Source organism: Malus sylvestris, chromosome 1 (assembly GCF_916048215.2).
Source record: "Malus sylvestris chromosome 1, drMalSylv7.2, whole genome shotgun sequence".
Taxonomy (NCBI): domain Eukaryota; kingdom Viridiplantae; phylum Streptophyta; class Magnoliopsida; order Rosales; family Rosaceae; genus Malus; species Malus sylvestris.
Window position 1 is genome coordinate 29,877,818 of NC_062260.1, and position 20,439 is coordinate 29,898,256.

At 39.7% G+C, this 20,439-nt stretch overlaps 3 protein-coding genes across 4 annotated transcripts; 1 reads left to right on the forward strand and 2 right to left on the reverse strand.

Annotated features, from left to right (window-relative positions):
- Positions 1-342: 342 nt before the first annotated feature.
- On the forward strand, positions 343-6,494 carry LOC126625959 (protein TORMOZ EMBRYO DEFECTIVE-like). The gene is made up of 14 exons (XM_050295088.1): positions 343-746; positions 861-1,043; positions 1,173-1,322; positions 1,796-2,010; positions 2,143-2,428; positions 3,035-3,169; positions 3,362-3,480; positions 3,683-3,839; positions 3,988-4,234; positions 4,320-4,396; positions 4,968-5,087; positions 5,513-5,643; positions 5,734-5,908; positions 6,017-6,494. The coding sequence occupies exons 1-14, from the start codon at positions 450-452 to the stop codon at positions 6,344-6,346; spliced, it is 2,622 nt and encodes an 873-aa protein (XP_050151045.1). The 5' UTR covers positions 343-449; the 3' UTR covers positions 6,347-6,494.
- A 377-nt stretch (positions 6,495-6,871) lies between these two features.
- LOC126625949 (cellulose synthase-like protein D3) lies at positions 6,872-12,127 on the reverse strand. Its single transcript, XM_050295077.1, has 4 exons — positions 11,771-12,127; positions 10,394-11,302; positions 9,035-9,842; positions 6,872-8,897 (listed from the first exon to the last, which is right to left on the reverse strand). The coding sequence occupies exons 2-4, from the start codon at positions 11,266-11,268 to the stop codon at positions 7,140-7,142; spliced, it is 3,441 nt and encodes a 1,146-aa protein (XP_050151034.1). The 5' UTR covers positions 11,269-11,302; positions 11,771-12,127; the 3' UTR covers positions 6,872-7,139.
- A 5,203-nt stretch (positions 12,128-17,330) lies between these two features.
- On the reverse strand, positions 17,331-20,405 carry LOC126625967 (probable arabinosyltransferase ARAD1). 2 transcript variants are annotated; one of them, XM_050295100.1, is made up of 9 exons: positions 19,804-20,405; positions 19,552-19,725; positions 19,162-19,319; positions 18,918-19,065; positions 18,442-18,557; positions 18,218-18,356; positions 17,976-18,086; positions 17,714-17,782; positions 17,331-17,594 (listed from the first exon to the last, which is right to left on the reverse strand). In XM_050295100.1, exons 1-9 carry the CDS (start codon positions 20,269-20,271, stop codon positions 17,463-17,465), a joined length of 1,515 nt encoding a protein of 504 aa, XP_050151057.1. In that variant the 5' UTR covers positions 20,272-20,405; the 3' UTR covers positions 17,331-17,462. The 2 variants fall into 2 exon arrangements, 1 of the variants encoding a protein (XP_050151057.1); XR_007624546.1 differs by having other exon boundaries at positions 17,515-17,594; positions 17,714-17,838.
- Between the last annotated feature and the right edge of the window lie 34 nt (positions 20,406-20,439).

Genomic DNA, 20,439 nt, shown 5'->3' on the forward strand with positions numbered 1-20,439 from the left:
TACATACGAACAAAGCATGTTTCGCATGCATTAAAAGAGTAAACCGACAAAGCATCCATTAAAACAAGAAACAATCTCAGGGTACCACATGGATGTCTAACCACAAGGGGGAAGTAATGCTCCATTTCACTTTCAAAGGTTTTTCATTCTTCATTCTCCAAACTCCAGCCCCAACCAAAAATGGATTATAATCTTAACGATATTTTACAACTCACCAGCCCAACTGAAGCCCACCACCTCCTCGGCCCATATTTTGGTATGGGCTGCCTCCTGGATAATAAGTAAAAGAGATAAAAAATCCATTGTCTTTCTTTTCGTTAAACCCTATTTTGTTTCTGTTGGTAACGTCCTTAAACCCTACTTGAGCTCCGACACAAGTAACGGTTTTAGACAGCCCCCTTCTTCCCCCTCCCACTCTCTCTCTCTCTCTGCGGCCGCTGAGTCCTCTCATGGCGTCTCTACCTTTGAAGAAGAATTACCGGTGCGTGCCCTCTCTGCAACAGTTCTACTCCGGCGGCCCCTTCGCCGTCTCATCCGACGGCTCCTCCATCGCCTGCAAATGCGGTGAGTCCATTAAGATCGTGGATTCATTGGACGCCTCGATTCGGTCCACTATTGAAGGCGACTTAGACGAAGTTACCGCTTTGGCCCTCAGCCCCGACGACACTCTGCTCTTCTCCGCCGGTCACAGTCGCCAAATTAGGATTTGGGACCTCTCCACCCTCAAGTGCGTGCGTTCTTGGAAGGTAATTTCCTATTTCAGTTTAAATTAAATCAAATGCTTCTCTTTGACTGGTGATTAATTGGTTACCAAGAGAAATGAAAAATTATTGAGTATGTCATTCTCGGTTTTGGATTAGGGTCATGAGGGGCCAGTGATGGGAATGGCTTGTCACCCGTCTGGAGGATTGCTTGCGACTGCCGGAGCTGATAGGAAGGTTCTTGTTTGGGATGTTGATGGCAGCTTTTGCACTCATTACTTTAAAGGCCACAAAGGGGTTGTTTCTAGTGTTCTCTTCCATCCTGATCCTACTAAACAACTTGTAAGCGCAATGTCCACATAGCCCTTACCTCTCTTTCCCGCCTCTATTTGTCCAGATGAAGTGGGTTGAAACTACTTCTTTTGTCCATTTTGTAACAACTCATCATGCTGATTGTCTTTATTTCATTAGCTTTTCTCCGCAAGCGATGATACAACTGTGCTTGTTTGGGACTTGTTAACCAAGAAGTGCGTTGCAACGCTTAGTGGGCATAACTCCACAGTAACTTCTATGGCACTCTCTGAAGACGGATGGACATTGCTCACAGCTGGAAGAGATAAGGTAAGGCCTGAACTTGGGTTCACTCAATACTTTAGTGCTATTTTTTTTTGTTACATGCGCATGCATCTGTATGACTCAGTTTACGCTTTTATGTTTTCATTCAGTACCTACGAGTACTCTCTTTGTTTGTTCCGAGCCTTAGCCTTTGCAGTAGAGGTGGCTAAGTTTGATATGAGTGTGCACCAATTAAATATTGTGACGGGTTTTTTGGGTCACGAATGAGTAGATCATGGATAGTGAAGGGTTTCAGAGCGAACCTTAACTAGATTGTCTACGTTGACATAAGATATGCATTTGTCTAATTTTCAATTATTTGTTATGCACTCCTGAATTTCTATTTTGTTTGACTTATTTTCTCAAATGCCAACTTTATTCTGTCTCACCGGAAAGTTCACTGAGCATTATTTGTCATGCTCCTTAGTTTCCATTGCTGTTGATAGGTCACCAAGGTATTGATTGCAGAATGGTTTTAGGTTGTAATTTTGTGGGACCTCCATGACTATAGCTGCATGAAGACTGTAACAACATATGAGGTTCTTGAAGCTGTGTGCGCAATCTATTCTGGAACTCCATTGTCATCCTATTTGGGTTCCTGCAAGAAGCAGAATGGGAAGAAAAGTGGATTAAGTGAAACTTGTTTTATAACAGTTGGTGACCGTGGGATTGTAAGGATTTGGAATTCTGAAGGGTAAATCCTAAGGGCATTCTTATACTATTTCATTTGAAGTAATTTAAGTTATAACTAATTTTACTTATGCATTTATAATTGTGAGTTTGTTTATTATGAGTTTGTTTACTGGTACTCTATTGATTTTGACAGTTCAGTTTGCCTATATGAGCAAAAGTCCTCAGATGTCACTCCATCTTCAGATGTGGATGAATCAAATAGGGGATTCACCGCAGCCGTCATGCTTCCTTCAGATAAAGGGTTGCTTTGTGTGACTGCTGATCAGGAGTTCCTTTTATATTCCCCGGTTAAGTTGCCAGAGGGGACGTTGGAATTTGAATTGAGCAAAAGACTTGTAGGTTACAACGATGAGATTGTGGATATGAAGTTTGTAGGAGATGACGAACAATTCCTTGCTGTTGCCACAAATCTTGAACAGGTAAATGTACCAGTCCTACTGGATTCATATCTGTCTTAAGTTATGTATATTGGTGGCTCTCACGTAGAATTGGTTTCTACTATATATGCAAGTTTCTTCTAAAATGAAAATATTCAATGCTAATCAATTGTTGCTTCATTGTTATCTTAAAGGCGTTTGAACTGAATTCTTGGTTAACAATTTTGGTGAAAATTGGTTTTTGACATTAAAATCTTCTACAAGAGGCCCTTTTTCAATCTTTTACCATTATGTATTTCTATCATGTATGTTTGCAAAAAATCCTTGCTTCACTAACGAAGAGTTAGAATTTGTGCATGCAAAATTTCTTTTATGAATATTCTGGTATACATGAAGAAATTCTCTGTTCTTAGTGAGTTTTGTAGCTCAGCATCCATCTGTTCATTTCCAATTGTCTTTTATTTGGGAATTATTGTTGTTGACATTGTTCAGAAACATACATTTTTGTTGTTTTCCTGCTGACCTGCTCCTATCTAGTTGGGTGAAGTTACCACGTGGGTGCATGCTTCACGTATATGTGTGTTTATGAATTACGATATCTATTATATATTTGGTTATTGATTTATTATTTAATCTGGAAACATGCAGGTACGAGTATATGACATTGCGTCTATGTCATGTTCTTATGTATTGGCAGGTCATACTGGAATTGTTCTATGCCTTGACACCTGTGTATTGAGTTGTGGAAAACCACTTATTGTGACTGGGAGCAAAGACAACACTGTAAGTTTCTGTTTCTGTTCTTCTCACAGGGTAGTCATATAGATTGCAATAACTCTATTAGACAGGCCAGCCTTGTGAAAAACACTTCCCTTCACCTCATTCTCACCCCTCCCCTGTGACTCTTCTCTCTCTCTCTCCATATCTCTGTGTTAATAAGTGATTTGTTCGGATTTCTAACTCCATTATCTGTAGGTTCGGTTGTGGGATTCAGAAAGCAAATGTTGCCTTGGTCTTGGCATAGGTCACATGGGAGGTATTGGAGCTATTGCTTTCTCAAAAAAGCAGAAAGACTTCTTCGTTAGTGGCAGTAGGTGAGCACCTATGCAGCTCATCCTTTTACCAAATTCTGTCTTACAGTTTGTTCACAATTGTAACCTAAACTATCTTTGTTTGGGTTTACTGGTGATGCCTTCAATAGTTAAAAGGATCACCCTACGGGTTGCTACCTCAAGGAGGATACTTCTGTTGAGCTCTATTAGGTGCTTAAAATGACCTATATCATTTCTTTGTCAGTGATCGTACCATCAAGGTGTGGAGTTTGGATGGTCTTTCAGACAATACAGAAAAGCCAGTGAATCTGAAAGCAAAGGCTGGTGTAGCAGCCCACGATAGGGATATCAATTCAGTAGCTGTTGCACCAAATGATAGTTTAGTTTGTAGTGGTTCACAGGTTTGTAGGTTTTGAGGCAGTGCTTCTTTGATTCTCTCGCATTTATCATATTACTATTTATAGTTGATATTTCTTTGGAAGAATGGAGGATCCTAAATACGTTGAATGACACTACCTTATAAAACTTTCTGGGTTTCTCATTGATCAGGATCGCACTGCTTGTGTATGGAGGCTTCCGGATCTTGTACCAGTAATTGTACTTAAGGGTCATAAAAGGGGGGTTTGGTCTGTAGAGTTCTCTCCCGTTGATCAATGTGTTATAACAGCTTCTGGTGATAAAACAATAAAGATATGGGCCATATCTGATGGTTCGTGCTTGAAAACATTTGAAGGGCATACATCAAGCGTATTAAGAGCATCGTTTCTTACTCGTGGAACCCAATTTATTTCTTCAGGTATCTAGGCTCAGTTCCCACTTTGGTTCTTCTCACATCCTTGAAACTCTGATTATATATGCATTGACTGTGTTATCATTTTCAGGTGCTGACGGGTTGGTAAAACTGTGGATGGTCAAAACCGATGAATGCATTGCTACTTATGATCAGCATGACAACAAGGTGCTGAAAATAGTATCTCAAGTTACTTGTCACTATAATGCATATTATAGGCTACATCATTAGAGATATTCAAATATTACAAGATGTTAAAAGTTAGATGTTAGGAGTTTGAAATTCTCGTCATTGTCTATCATTTACACATGACCGTCATGTTGCAATCACACATATAAAATGTTCTAATCATTTCATTACAAGTCCAATACGAGATTTGATAATACACCAGAAAACATGTGATATTCATGTAGCAATCAATTTGTGATCATCAACATGTAGTAGTCAAAATTGTAGATTGGACATTTGGATTATAGAAACAAAATATGTTGGGTCAGATATCTTGATTTTGGTCTCCTTACAGACCACCTTACAGCCCGCATCTTATCTTCTCTTGTGATTTGGCCTTTGAGATCTGTTTAAATGGATTGTTGGGTCTCTCGATTACTGTTATGCATGATTAGTGGAACATTCAAAATGATGATTTTCAATCATAACCGGGATTGTCAAGCTACTTTTTCCTTTCTTCCCACCAAGTAGATTTTTGCTTTCCTTGTCATTGACAGGATTTACCCTACAGGTTTATGCCTTGGCTGTTGGAAAAAAGACAGAAATGCTTGCAACTGGCAGCAGCGATGCTGTCATCAATATGTGGTATGATTGTACTGCTTCTGATAAAGAGGAAGCTTTTCGTAGAGAGGTGAGTTATCACATTACCTTTATTTTTGGTGTGTAGAGGTAGGTAATGCAGTTTCATCAAATGCAAAATCTTAAAAGTTGAAGGGGTTCATCTAATCCCATTGATGGTATAATTAACTGAATTCATTAATAAATCAGGTTATAGGATTTTGTCCAAAGATTTATAGTTATATTGATAGGTGAAATCTTATGATATTAAATGTGGACAAATGTTGCTCCTAGGCTATCCACATGGCACCAGATTATATATTTGTATTCTCCTTATCTGTTTATGTCAAATTCACTTGATGGATATTATTTATATAAAGGTCGTACCCAGTGCACAAGGCTCCCGCTTTACGCAGGGTCTGGGAGAGGTGAATGTCGGCTAACCTTACCCCCATTTATGGATATTATTTATATAATCAAATTTTCATGATTATACAGGAGGAAGGTGTTTTAAAGAATCAAGAGCTAGAAAATGCTGTGTTAGATGCCGACTTTTCTAAAGCAATCCAAGTTGCATTTGAGCTTCGCAGGCCTCATAAGCTTTATAAGTGCTTTTCTGAAATTTGGAGGTTTGCTTATCTCTTCTCTTTATGTTTTTTTTTCCACTTACTGGTTGTCTCTTAAACTTTGAGAATGTAACCTATTCAAGTTGTCTGCAGGAAGAGAGAGACTGAAAAGCAGATGGAGAAAGCCCTTCTTGCCCTTGGCGAGGAAGAGATCAAGCTACTATTTGAATATGTTCGGGAATGGAATACAAAGCCAAAGCTCTGTCATGTTGCTCACTTTGTGCTTTCAAAAGTTTTCAACATCCTCAGTCCAACAAAGATTAATGAGGTAGTTGTCTTTACATACCTTTACGCCCACGTCTATTTATGGTTACATAGATAAGCACAGCACTCTATAAATAGCTTAAGGCTTGACAGTGATTTTTTGTTTTGTCAGATAAAGGGCATTGGGGAAATCTTTGAAGGTCTCCTCTCCTATTCTCAGAGGCATTTTAGCCGAATGGACAGGCACGAAACGAACACGTATTTGGTGAACTACACTCTGACTGGAATGTCAGTCATTGAACCAGAGACAGATACACGAGTATTGCATGACAAGTCTTTGATGCACTCCTCTGCGGACGATGAGAAAGGGACTTTAATAAACGAACCTGAAGATGAGGAGCGAAAAACCTCTCAACGTTTGAAAGAAGAGGCAGCTACGAAGAAACGGAAGTCCAAGAAATCAAAAGATGGTTCCACTTGCAATAAGAAAGTTAAGGCATAGCACGCATTTGCTTGTTCTGGTGCTTGTGATGTATCATGTACGCGTAAACTGATGGAGCAGATCGTCTGTGGTTCAGTTTGGATGGCCCATTTCTGCCCCAAACAGATTCAGAAATTTTATGAATATGAAAAATCCGTTTTACACTCCATTTCTGTCCTTTCCTTTTTGTTTTGTGTGTGTTTGTTGTGGTGGGTTGGGATTTATTGGTTTGGAGCAAAATGCAACGGTTGGAGCCATCAATCTCGTAAATGTCCTAAACTGTGGCGATTACTTGCAAGAAAATAGATTTTATGTTGATTTTTAGTGAAATTTGCATAACCGAATAAAAATCGTAGGTTATATATATGCTCACAGTTTTTGGGTTTAACATAAGAACTCCCTGAAGCTTTCATTTTATGGATTCATTGACATAAGAAGGCCTTCAGACTAGCGATGTCGACAATAACATATACGGAAACATCACCCGAATATTTACGGGTGACAAGTAATGACGGTGAAAATTGAGGGACATATGAAATGCCCAAGTGAAATTGAAGGCGGAACATTGAAATTAACAATTCTCCTAAGTTAAAAGGGCATCCAATAAAAAGCCAGAAAAAGAAAACAACCTCCTGCTCCTATCTCTTTGGTCCCCATCATTCACAACTTCATAACTTACAGTCATTACTCAAATTGGTCCAAAAGTTGGTTACTGCCAGACAAAATTCAAATGGAGGAACTTGTTCAGGTATCAAACAAATTAAGGAATGTAACTCCACACAAGATTTTTAACACTAAAAGTATGACCTCCTTTCTACGGGAATGTGAATGATCCCCCAATTTGGTTCGCACCCGAAGGCGGATTGATTGCCACCCACAGAAGAGAGATGGTTATCGCAATGAGCCCCGACCACACAAAAACAATGGTGGGCGTCCTCCCTCGCCTCCCCATCAACCCTTTCGCAAACGGATACAGATGCGCTAGTACCCAGAAGCTGAAGAACACCCCACCAATTAACTTGCTCCACTGCGGTATCACACTGTATATTGTGCGGCTGAACCCAACTGCTATGGCGATTAAGTTCACCATCATGATTGTTATCGGTGGTAACATGAGAGAGGACCATTTCACAATATAGAGGTCGGCAAATTCATCATCCTCGTCTTCGCCACCTGACTTTGAAGTCAAAGTGAAGGAGATTTCGATCCCTGCAATAACTTTCAGTAGCCCCTGAAGCACAGCAGCAAGGTGCGCACTAGTCCCTCCAATCAACCAAAACTGCTCGTTTCTCCACCACTCCTCTAGCTCGATCCCAGACCATTTAATCTCAAGGATGGCAAGCATGCATAGAGTGAGAGTAATGATCAGAAGATAAGTCAGGAAAGTAACGTTGAGGCTTTGCACAATGAACTGACCAGAGAAGAGGGAAAGCGCCGGGAGGAAGCAGTAGACGATAAGAAAGATGGAGGTAAAAGGGTAGATACCCACATTGAGGTATGCTATCCTTTGCAGAAGCTTCATTCTTGTGCTGGCTAGGAGGGCATTGTTGCGGGAGAAGAAAATCTCAACTGAGCCAGTAGCCCAGCGCAGAACCTGATGCAACCTATCTGTGAGATTGATAGGAGCAGTTCCACGGAATGCATCTCGCTTGGTCACACAATAAACTGATTTCCATCCTCTGTTATGCATCCTATACCCAGTGACCACATCTTCAGTAACTGATCCGTAAATCCACCCTACGCGCTCTCCCCACTCAGTCTTGTCTTCGTACCAGCACGAAATGACACTGATTGCCTCTGCAACAGTAGAGGCATCAAGAAGCTCACGGGGAATGGTGAGAGCACCAGGTGGGCGTCCATTCTTCACAGCTGGGTGATCTGCTAGAGGACGACCTTGGAACTCTGCCACTGGAATTGAATCAATGAGGAAAGTTGAGTTCCCAAACCTCTTAGGCAGCAGTGACAGATTCATCTCTTCATCATCAGAATCACCCATTCTTAAGGATCGGTTTTCTTCTGGGGTGTTGGCTACTGAGGCATTCTTTCTGCGACGAGAAAAGCAGCAACTGCAACAACCTGGGTGAGTGTCTTTTGACCGAGGTGGGTCGAAACCATACAGGGCAACTCTACGAAAGAGACATCCAGTTCCAACATACACTGGGCCCTGAAGTCCATCAAGAGCTCGCATATTGACATCAAAGAAAACAGTGTTGTGATTGGCATATCGGTCTGAAGGGTCGATACCCTCAAATCTCTGAGGAAACTGGACATAACAAAGGCGGTCACCACCACGATCCATCATGAAGCACATGCCCTCCCTCATTGCCTGAGAGTTGTAAATATAATGGTCACAGTCAAGGTTGAGAATGAACGGGCCATTGGACATGATGGCAGAGGCTCGAACAAGGGCATTCATGGCCCCTGCCTTCTTGTTGTGATCATAGCCTGGACGTTTCTCACGTGACACATAAACAAGCATGGGAAGGCGGATATCAACATCAGTGAGGTCGATAAGCCTAGCATCATCATCAGCTCCATGCAGCGGTTCATCACTCGGAGGTTTTAACATCACCTGCATCAGCAGGGCAAATAAATGTTAAGCCTCATGTTGTCCTACTTGTTATAGTGTGCACATACAAAATATGTAAGAACAATCTACCATCTGCAGTTAGAACAAAATAATATAGGTTACCGGGACCAGAGGAATACTTGTATAATACCAGCATGGTCACTCTTAGAATGCTCAGATGAAGCAGTCAACCAAGTCCCTGGCCAGTGGGTTCCATCAGCCATCCATGTTGCCTTGGGAATCTTCACACCCTCCACTGGTTCATCCTCTCTGTTCTCTCTTTGAAGCTTCATGGCCTTGATTTCTTCCCGAGCATGATAAGCATCTGATCGTCGGCGTATAGATTCAGGCAGTCCATTAATCCGAACCTTGAACTCATCATATTCACGTTTTACCCTTCTTCGATCCTTGACAAAGTCAGACAGCACTTTGTTCTTGTATGGATCCCTCTTCAAGTTGAAGTACGATTCAGGATTCCTGGGTTCAATAGCATGTTTACGGCAGAATGGTACCCATATATTAGCAAAACTAGCAGCTTCTGCCATGGCCTCAAAAGTTAAAAGGGCACCTCCATCATCAGAAACATAGCAAGCTAGCTTTTCAACAGGGTAATCAGTAGCTAGAATAGATAAGATGGTGTTTGCAGTGACAAGTGGTGGTTCTTTGTCCGGATCTGCAGTGGACACAAAGATATCTATGCCTGGAAGATCAGATTTGCCAGTGGGGTTGTTGGGGCTAGGTGTTTCAAATTTCTCCTTCAAGACATTAAGATCTGTCGAGCGATTGATTGGGCAGAACTTCGGCAGTTGGTCAAGAAGCCAAGAAAAAGCAAACCATATCTCACAAACTATTGACATTCCCCAGAGCCACATTGCATCAGTATTTGGGTGATTGATCCTCCATGCCAAGAACAGTGCAAGGACAACCATACGAACAAAAATCAGAAGCCTGTGTACACAAAAGCAACAGAGAGCAATTAGTCGCAAGACAATGAAAAGAATGACCTCAAAAGGAATGCCACCAGGCAGATAAACAATAGAATAACCATCCACTTGATGAATACACACTACATATCCTACAATAATCAGTACTCGTCAAAAGTTAGCATTCGTAGGACATTTATAATCCAAACAAGAGGCCATGATTCCATGCAAAATAAATGGTCATGGAGCTATCTATCTATCAGTAGAACTAAACCAAGATGTTGCTCATTAGACAATTAAATTTTGGCACGGTGACACATAGGTCGAATGCATTCTCCAATCTCAAAAACTAACCATTGATCACAGCATGTGATCACTACCTTATGCTTATAGTCCTATTATCTTCTAATGGGAACGGAACCGCATATATGTACCTGTGGATCAGATCTTCTTATCACTTAATTTAGAAATGCATCTCAACGAAAGTACAATGTGGCATGGTGATGTTCTCAAGTTTAAAGTTTTGCATATGAGATTGCCATCACAACCTAGTATATCTTAAGGTAATATATGTACCTATATGGGCTTAGAACAGCTGCAGGTATCTTTAATTTCCGTGTGAGTGGCCTCCATGGTTTGTTCAACAATTCTGTTCTATCAACGACTTCGTCTTCTTTATCATTTCCAAAACCTCCCTCCTTGGGCCATATGGCATTGCCATACCCATAAGTTCCCTTTGTTTCAAAGAGCCACCGATTGTGATCAAAATCCCCAGTTTGACTCCTCATTAGCACTGACTTTGTTGACTTCATCAGCGACAATCTCCTCTCATTTTTAGACAAAACTTTTGGCAGAGGAAGTGGGAGCGGTGGGCGTGCATTATTATCCGCAGCCACTTCATCCAAATCTGTGATTTTGTACAGTTCCTTGCATCCAGGGCAAATACCACCCCCTGCTTTCACAGCATCCGCATAGCAATCCCGACATATTTTGAAGTCACACTCACAAGGAAGAATATCCTCCCCACGTTCATCGCTCATCACCTTTGCATCACAGCCAGGAATTGCACATGATGAACCTTTAGCACCAGCCATCTGAGGATGGTTTGTTTCAGATTCGATCACCTTGTCCATAAGATGTGCTCGCGTAACACTATTAAATCCGCCAGTAAAAAGGGAATTAGACACATATTGCTCTTCGACCTTCTGTGAGACGGAGGGATCCATGGGCTGGTTATCCGGGGTTGGTGGTATGTGCACTGTATAGTTCATATAGTCACCACTCCCGAGTTCACTGTCAAGATCATCCCTAGAGTAGCTGATGTAACGACCCGAGGAAGTTCTGCGGCCAAATGTCACTGTCGGAGGGATGGGAGGCTGCTTGTTTGAATCAGGCATATCAGAGTTTGATGATAGATTCGATCGGCTCGCCTTAAACGATCTGGAAGCCATATTCGAACCAGCACCAGTGATTAATCCTCAGTTCCTGTTTTTCACAAAGAAAGAGAAATTCAAAACCGCATTAGCACAATTGAAAAGGAAAATAAAATTCAACAGCGGATCTTGTAAATATCATAACCGAAAAGAGAGCAAAGCAAAGTAAACATATGATCCTCTGTCCACAAACATAAACTCGACAACAAATCACGAAACACCCAGTATGGAGTACCAAGTCTACACTAAAAACCAACATCAGATGGAATCGAATCCACATCACATCGAGTGTGTAAAACTAAAACTCATCAGAAATCCATGGACATTTTTTTTTCCTAAGAAACCAAACAGACCAACAAGAAGAAAAACAAAATAGTTATACATTTTTTTTTTTGTCAAATGGAGAAAAAAGCGGAGCGTGTCCGAATCTGTAAGAGTAAAAAAGAGAAAGAGCTGAGACAGTGGTCAAACAAAATGCGAGAAGAAAGGAAAGCAAGGTCGAACAAGAAGGAAGGGTTACCTGCGTCGTCTTTATAAGAGAGATCCGAAAGATCTGTTTGGAGGGGGATGAGGATGAAGGTAGCAAAGAGCCTCAGCGAAGCTCTGGCTGGCGGCGAGAGAGAGAAGGGCAAGTGTTCAATTCAAATTTCAAAACAATCTCTCCTTCTTTCTGTCTTTCTCTCTCTGCAACTGTCCGTTGGGTTGCGTTATCTATCAAGGAAAAGGAGAGTAAAGAAGGAGACAGCAGGGTTAGGAGGAGGAGGAGGTGGAGGAGGCAGCGGCAGCAGCATTTGAGAACAAAAGATGGAATGGAAGAAAGAGAAAACAAAACCTCTCTCTGCCTGTCTGAAATGGGTTCAAATGGGTTTGGGAGGGACTTAGGCCTCGTTTGGCAGCTCGGACTGTACTGACTATTTCAGTCGGATAGGATAAATAGCCACCGGATAGTACTGACTAAATTAATCGGACGTTTGGTGTAGTATCGGACTAACGACCGTATTATTTATACTGCGTTTGGTACTATACCGAATAAGAAGAATTCAAAGTATTATTACTTTTTAAAGATAAAAATAGATGATTAATAAAAACAAGGGGAATTTTTTATTTTTTTTTTACACTTAATAAAATTCACAACCACCTAATGGATCAAAGTAAAACAAAAAACAAAATCTTCTTTTATTTAAATCAAGTTACTTAAAATACAATTAAAAAAAAAAAAAAAAGCTTCAGTCTTCCCCAGATCTCTCTGCCGCACTGTCCCCTAACAGCATCAGTCTCTATCTCCTTACAATTCTTGGCCTAAAGAGGCATTGAAATGCATCGTCAAGCAGATCTTCCCCCTCTGTACATCTGAAACTAATCCAAAAAATACCCCGAACTAATGAAATTAAATCACAATCAGAAAACAAAAAAAGGGGAAACATGCAAAATCGTAAAACCCAGATGAAATCTTTCCGAATTTTCGAATCTTGTCATCGAATCCAAGTCAAGGTTCTAAAACCCAAATGAAATCTTTCAGAATTTGTGCGGTGGTGGTGCGATTGGTCTCTCTGTGGGCGTCTGAATTAAACCAAAAAAATGGCAACGGGGAGAACAGAGCTGGGGAGATCAACATCGGCAGAGGAGGACGGAGTCGATGAGAGGAGACCAGGAGAACAGAGTTGGGCAGGGGAGATGGCAAGAACATAGCCAGCCAAAGGAGACGGGGAGAATGTAGTCGGTGAGAGAATGAGACGGCGATGGAAGCGAGAGAGAAAGCCCAGTTCGCGCGAGAGAGAAAGGACCCGACTAAATTATACACTCCTTTTGGACGGGTTTATTAAGAGGGCGTACACCGTATAAAATAAGAGCATCGGATTAAATTAGTCCGGTCCAATTTAATACGAGAGCGCGCCAAACACCTGGCTCCGTATTAATAATCCTATCCGATGCTATATACGACGTACCAAACGAGGCCTTAGTGAGTGAGTCGTGAGCAGGACTAATAGCCCATGATTGTTGGCTTTCCCTTCCCCACTTTTTTATTACTCTTTTTTTTCAAATTTTAAATATTTTTCATAAAAATATAAAAAAATAAAAACACGTCAATGACCCAATACAAACCGGGGGGGGGGGAGGTGCTGTCTCTTTTGACAATCCCCCCTATTGTTGACAATCCCCCCTATTGTTTAGGGATTGTAATAATTTGACCCTGTATTTCAAAATTTAGCAAATACCATTCAAGTCAACATATTATTGTCAAGATGCAATTACAAGTACAAGTATTCATATTGTATCATTTTGCCCTTCTTTTTTTTTTTAGGAAAAATTCTTTTATTTATTTAACAAACGTCCTAATGTGAGCCTGAGTATCATATTTGTTGTCCATATAACACGTACCGTGTCAAAATCTATTATCTCATTAAAAAAAATTATTATATTCGACTGATTACCAAAATATATAAAATCTTACTCACACCTTGCATCTCGGCTCCATACGCCTCCAATTTTGTGTTGTGAACCTTATAGGTTCGCTTGAGGGATAAAAGTAACCTCAAAGTATAATTAGCATTTTGTTTTGTTGATTCACATAATATTACAGTGTTTCGTAAAAAGGAAAAGAATAAACAAAAAATTCATAATACCCAATGGGATTTATGGTGGCAATTAAAGAGAAGGTTCTTAGTTGGTGGGTATAACTTAGAATTGTGGTGGATTTCCTCCAACTGTGAATTTCTGGATTTATTTATTTATTATTATTCATTTAGAAAGAAGAATCATTCATCGGTGTTTAGTTTTAATGGTTATGGTGGTGTCAAATTAATTGCGTGTGACACTCTTTAAGTTTAGTTTAGGCATCTTTCCATTTTTATTATTGATATCTCATTAAGAAAATGGGAAGCCTAAGATTTTGCAGTGTATATAAGTTGAAGTTTTGACTCTCTTGGTGTGTGGACGTGGACGTGGAGTTGAGTAGTTGTTTGTTTGAGGCTATGGGTCGAAATTGGACACGGAATACTCCATATTCTATCAAATATAAGGAAAATGAATTGTTATTGATACTTTAAAATTTTCATTTTGCATTCCAAATATTTTATAATTAAAAAGAAAAATACACTTATAAAGAGTGTAGAATGAGATTTTTAGAGTGCTATCTAAGAAAAATGATATATGGGTATTGATTGAAGAGATAATGATATTGCTGTTATATCCTTTTTGGTCGGTAATATTACTATTCATGGAGCAACAAAGAAAAGGAAAATAAAAATAAAAATAAAAGGGTATTGATTTGTAGAGATACTGACAGTGAATAATGAGCTGGCTCGGTGTTTTATGCGTGTTCGGTGTTTTGAACAAGAAAAAGGAAGAAGAAAAGCGTGTAAAATTATACTATTACGATTTCCAGTTGTGTTGTTTTCTTACATACATAATCTATTGTCACTCGCTCAGCATTAGCAATAATACCAAATTCCATGAAATTATAATAATAATAATAATAATAATAATAATTAAACAAATGAAATGTATTGTCGTGTATAGTCATGAATCGATAATCAGTAGCATCAGCAGGAGTAGTCATGTTCTATAAATAAAATAAAACACAAAAACTTAGATCCATTGCTTGGTTAATTATTTACGCGTTATGTGAAATGGAAAATGATTAGGGTATTTTTGTTATTCTATTTGAATTTTTTTTTATCATTTTTCAAAATATTTTTTAAAACAATTTTCTTTAAAATTCAAAAACTTGATTGGTTTGCGATTTGAAAATTTTAAATCTTACGACTTAAAGTAGACAAAGATATCCAAAAAGAAAGGGTCGCAGAAGAGGGAGAAAGAGGAGAAAGAAAGAAAGTAAGAGATGATTGAAGGAAAGAGAAAGAAGAGAGAAGATCGGCCAAGGTAGAGAAGAAGAGGAGTGAGAGAAAATAATCGAAAGAATGAAGATAGCGGATTGGAGGAGAGACGGAAAAAGTTAAAAAAAAAAAAGAAAGAAAGAAGAAAAGAGAGATAAATTTGAAGTGATAGAGGATGAAGAAGAGAAAATGAATGAGTTTAAGTTTAAAAATTCTTAAAAATCACTTTTTATGTTTTTAGATAATATGCTATAATTTTTAGTTAATCTTGAATTCAGTTTTTGAAAATAGTTTTACCAAATATATTTTTAAAGCTTAAAACTTGAAAATTATTTTTGAATTTAAAAAGTTAAATTCAGATAAAGTATTATTCATACCCTTAAATACTTGTTTGGTCATTATCATACCAATTTGTTAACACCTGCCGTGTAATAGAATAGTGCTTCTTTTATAGAATAACATAATAAGATAGGGTCGTTATGAGAAGAGGACCAAAATCCGATTAATGTTGGGCACGTCTAGTCCATGGTTTGTCATTCTTGTTGTTGGCCCCCACCCTCCTGCCTCCTGCCTCCTGCCTCGGCGTAATCATGGAAGGACTGTGACCGCGTGGGCCTCCCACCGGCCGCCATTCAAGCAAGCACATGCATTCCCACCGTTTTCCCACCCACACCCCTTTCTTTGTTTTGGGAGTAAAAAGTGGAGAGGGATTCTCCTCTCTTTCTATTTTGATCATGTTAAATATAAAAAGATTCATCCCAACATTCCTCACTTGTCTGATTATTGTCGAGCAGTTTTTGAATATCAAACGGATCTTTTCAAAAGGTAATTTTAATGTGGCCGATTTCTCTTTTTTGTAAATCAATTTTGCTACAACACCTACTACTTTAGCTAATTGTCTACTCTTTCTGAGTGTGATTTCTATGTTATATATGACCGTGTCTAAGAGCATATCGGTTGCAATATATTAATTTTTTATAGAGAAAAAAACCAAAAAGCAAAATGTGAAAAAAAGGAAAGAGAATAACAAGTGAGGGAAAAACGCAAAAGGCACGCGAATCGAATGCGAAACGAGCACAGATAGAAAGAAGTGTGGAGAGAATCATACTCCAAAAAAAAAAACAAAAAAAAAAAAAACCTTTATTTGGTCTCTTTACCCAACCCAAACCAACCAGTTACCAAACCAAGCTCGTAAAGTTGCATGAATAACGATCTCCTTCATGAAAATAGAAAATTCATTTTATATTGAGAGATGATGCCTTTTCCTTTTCCAAACACGCATTTGAAATTTGAACTTCGAGAATTGAGATAGACAGAGAGCATGTCACTATCAACCCAGATACTTTGGGCCCAACTCTACATGCCTAAACTCGATTGCGGCCCACCCAATATGAGTGTATAACCAGCCCAATATCCAAACAGGTGCAACTCACTAGTTAAAGAATAACCAATTCCCACACAATCAACTGCGACTGAAAATTACCACTTAGTACGATGATATTTCTCCACTTGAAAGTGAGGGATCTTAGGTTTAAATCTTGTGGATGACGAATTCGATACCAAATTAGGCTGCCTATTGTGTGGTTTAACCGAACTCACCCTTCCCCTTAGTGTAAAAATATAGATGTACTAAAAAAAAAAAAAAAAAAACTGCGACTGAAAATTCTATGCTACTTTGAAGCTGTTAACCTTTAAGATTTGGTCATTGTTTCTAAACCGGAGATATAAAAGTTAAAAATTCCAAAGTACAGACTACCCTGGAGTATTGGGAGAGAGATGTCACTACTATTAAGGCCTGGTTTGGTACTGAGGTGATTTTGAAAAAAGTGGGTATAAAAAAAAAACTGGGAGCTTTTTTGTGTTTGGTAAACATTCAGCTTCAACCTTTTTTCACAGTTTTTGGATGAAAAAAAGCCAAAAACACAGAGCTGCAAAACCCAGCTTTGAAAAACCGGTCACATCTGTTTTACATAAAAGTTTACCAAACACTATAATACTGCTTTTTTTTTCTTTTCAAAAGCACTTTTACAAAAAAGTTTACCAAATACTCCACTGCTTTATTTCAGAGCTGCTTATTCTCACAGCACAACATAATCAGTTTTTTTTCAAAGCACAGCAATACCAAACCAACCCTAAGGCAAGAGCACACCAATGACCGATCCCAAGTTCCAACCATGCTAGTTACTACAAATCATATGGTCCTGTTTTTGTTTTGTCAAACAGCCCTTTGCTACAACATATAAATTGGGTAAAGAAGAATCAAATCCATTATATATATGCAAAGCGCAAGTGTATTTCGTGAAATCAACCATAAATACCTTCTCACAACAGCCAAACCAAAAGAATAAGACCGCACAAGAATACTCTAGAAATTAATTACAGTTGCAAGTGACCTGTGGTTGTAGAGTTGGCACGCTTGCACTCACAAGTGCAGATACTTCTTGACTCTTTCACCACTCGTTGAGATCTCCGAGTGTGAAGCTTGATGTTCACCAGCTTACCAGCCATCTGTTGCACAACAAAAAAACCTTAAATCAATAGTTCTAAACTGGAGTTAGGTTTCTTATGTTTGTTTATGCAGCTGGAAGTAATAAATGATATGGGTTTATTGACCAAGATAATCATACCATTCTCCAAACCAAGTCTTCCGGACCCAAGGGCTGGGCTGGACTGGAGTAGAGGAAATGTCTTGAGTACTGGGAATGACAAATAGCATAAATCAGTCCCCATGAAGATTTATGTCTACTCCAACCTTTTGACAAGATAAAGAAATAGTAAAGCATGGCACCTAAAAAGCATGTCTACTACAATGTTTTGACAAAAATATACAAATACAGATAGCAGCAACAACAAAATAATAACATTCACTTCAATTTTTCAGTCACATACCTTGGCAAGATTCTGACGCAGTTCCTCTATTTGAGCATGGCTAATGTTTCTAAGATATGTTACAAGCCACCCTGGTCGTACAGCGTCACTAGAAGAAATAAATAAAGCTATCTGCAGGCAAAGATAAAAAGCAGCTGTTGAGAACATTGGGTATAAGGCCAACAATACAAGTAATCGCCATGACATATGGATTTCGGCAGAAAAAGCTGTGAGCAATTATCTGAAATTTTAGTTATAAATACCTTCCTATAATCTAGTATTCCTTCAAAAGGAAGTTCCAGTTCATCACTAACTATGACTGGTATGCAACCACTAACAATGGCATCAAACAATCTAGCGGAGGATGGAGTGTCACCAGCGGGACTTAAGCAAAAGACAGACCTGACAGAGAAACCAACTCAAATAAATTAACGATGAAACAATGAAATTACATCACAAAGCAGGGCAAGGATCTAAAAAATTTTACTTGCGCATTCCATTCTGAGCTGCTGCCTTTCCTGTCTCTCCTGCTGTCCCTTCCTCTATAGCTACACCATCAGCACCATTTAGTTCTGCTACAAGTTGTGAGCGTATCTTCCCTCCCTGAAAGAAAAACACAGTAAATTAGCTATACCTGTTGAAATACAATTTGTGTGCATACAAATAAGAGTCAGACATTCTTAAGTTGAAAATGGGAAAAAACTTCATCCCACAATGATTCTATGATCCACTGACAATGATATCCATTAACTACAGAAAAGACCTCGCCTCTATATCCTACGCCACGTTCTTTTATCATTTAGACTCGTTATCAACGCACTCAAGCCTAACTCTTCCTTTAGTGTACGAGACTCTGGTTTAATTAATCCCAAAAGAAATTGTTATATCACTTTTCAGCAGATTCAATTCAAATCAACACATTTTGTAGCCAAAAGAAATACATCAATAAATAAAAAGACTAACAGCATTTCTTTTAAGCCGGCCACGAAAAAAGAGCAAAGTTGTTCTCTTGGATCGAGTCTCGGATATGCATCTCGCATCACAAAAATCAACATTGGCAACATAAGGAAGAATTAGATCTTTCTCCAGATAGACTTGTCCAGGTTTGTACCTAATAGTAGAGTAAACTACAGTTAACACAAGCTTGAGCTGAGTAATGATTTTAGTGAATTTAGGACTCAAAAAAGAAATCGAGTGAACTACTGACCAGTTGCCAGTGGAGTCCATATCAGGAAGCAACCAAATTGCATCCTTCATGAGACGGCGAACAGACTTAAAAGACCAGGGATGGTGAACAGGAAGAATGTGATCACGTCCTTGGGATCGGTTCCAGGCAGGCTGATCGGTAACCCACTTGACGACTTCCTTCATACACAAATAACAACAATAACACTAGATGAGCTTAGGTTATGAAAGGGGTTCAAAATACAGTCAAACTTGAAGGGCAAAAGGTTTAAGTTAACTGCGCATTGTATGATGCTAACAGTGTGAGATATGTTATGAACTTATGACATATGTGTTTGTGTGTGTATGTATTTATGATGTGCACTAATTAGCAAGCAATTAAGGGAAACCTTGGAGGGGGTGGCAGTCAGACCCTATAAAGTGCTTTGCATTGCTGCTTCTCCAGTAAGAAGAAGCTGATGGTGGTGAAGAATGGGATGTAGAAGAGGTCTGCCTCCTCCTGCCTATGCACTCTCACTACGCTTTTCAACAGCCTTTCTGACTCCGGAGCTATCAAATCCGCCCATAGCCAGTAATCGATTGAATGCTGCACAAAATACCCCCAGAAATTCAGTTCAATTCAATTCAAATCAAATCAAAAAGAGAAAAAAAGAGTTAGTAAAACCTGCTCGATGAGGCGGTGGACGGGGCTGCCATTAGAGGTGAGATTGAAGGTCTCCTTGTAAGAGTTTCGGAAGAGCCAGAGGAGATCGTAGGTGAACTTACTGGGCATGTCGTACACGTAAACCCTAATCGGCAAGCTGAGCGGGTAGTACGGATCGGCGTACAACCTGTGGCTGTCGCTCTGGAAGACCAGATCGTCCAGGTGCGTGAGTTGGGATTGGGTGGGAGTGGTGAGGACGGTGTCATCGCGGGGCTTGAGTGGGCGGGATTTGTGGGCGAGGAGGAAGCGCTCGAGGGAGGCAACGAAGGAGGTTTCGGGTTTGTAAATGGGCTGGTATGGGTGGAGAATGGCGGAGGGGTCGGAGGGGTCGGAGGGGGAGGGGCCGTGGAAGGAGAAGAGTAAGAAGATGAGGGAGAGGGCGAGGAGAGGCAGAAGTAGGAGAAGCACTGGGTATTTGGATCTCGCCATTTGCTTCGCAGGGCACTCTCCACTCTCTCTGCCCTATTATTCTTCTACTAAACTCCTCGTTGTTTTGTTCATCTCCAAGGACGATGCGACGCTGCAACTCCAAATCAAATTTCCCACTTGTTTATCTTTTTTCTTTTTTTTGGACAAAGTTCCCACTTGTTTATCTAC

Bases quoted from the DNA above. Each gene is read 5' to 3' on its own strand.
- LOC126625959 (XM_050295088.1), top strand. From the start codon at position 450: ATGGCGTCTCTACCTTTGAAGAAGAATTACCGGTGCGTGCCCTCTCTG. The intron at 747-860 runs GTAATTTCCTAT...GTTTTGGATTAG, and splicing joins AGTGCGTGCGTTCTTGGAAG to GGTCATGAGGGGCCAGTGAT. The intron at 5,644-5,733 runs GTTTGCTTATCT...AGTTGTCTGCAG, and splicing joins TGCTTTTCTGAAATTTGGAG to GAAGAGAGAGACTGAAAAGC.
- LOC126625949 (XM_050295077.1), bottom strand. From the start codon at position 11,268: ATGGCTTCCAGATCGTTTAAGGCGAGCCGATCGAATCTATCATCAAAC. The intron at 9,843-10,393 runs GTACATATATTA...TTGTGTACACAG, and splicing joins GCTGTTCTAAGCCCATATAG to GCTTCTGATTTTTGTTCGTA. The intron at 8,898-9,034 runs GTATTCCTCTGG...CTGCTGATGCAG, and splicing joins ACCATGCTGGTATTATACAA to GTGATGTTAAAACCTCCGAG.
- LOC126625967 (XM_050295100.1), bottom strand. From the start codon at position 20,271: ATGGCGAGATCCAAATACCCAGTGCTTCTCCTACTTCTGCCTCTCCTC. The intron at 19,726-19,803 runs GTTTTACTAACT...TATTTTGTGCAG, and splicing joins TCCACCGCCTCATCGAGCAG to CATTCAATCGATTACTGGCT. The intron at 18,087-18,217 runs GTATTTATAACT...CTTTGCCTGCAG, and splicing joins GAATACTAGATTATAGGAAG to ATAGCTTTATTTATTTCTTC.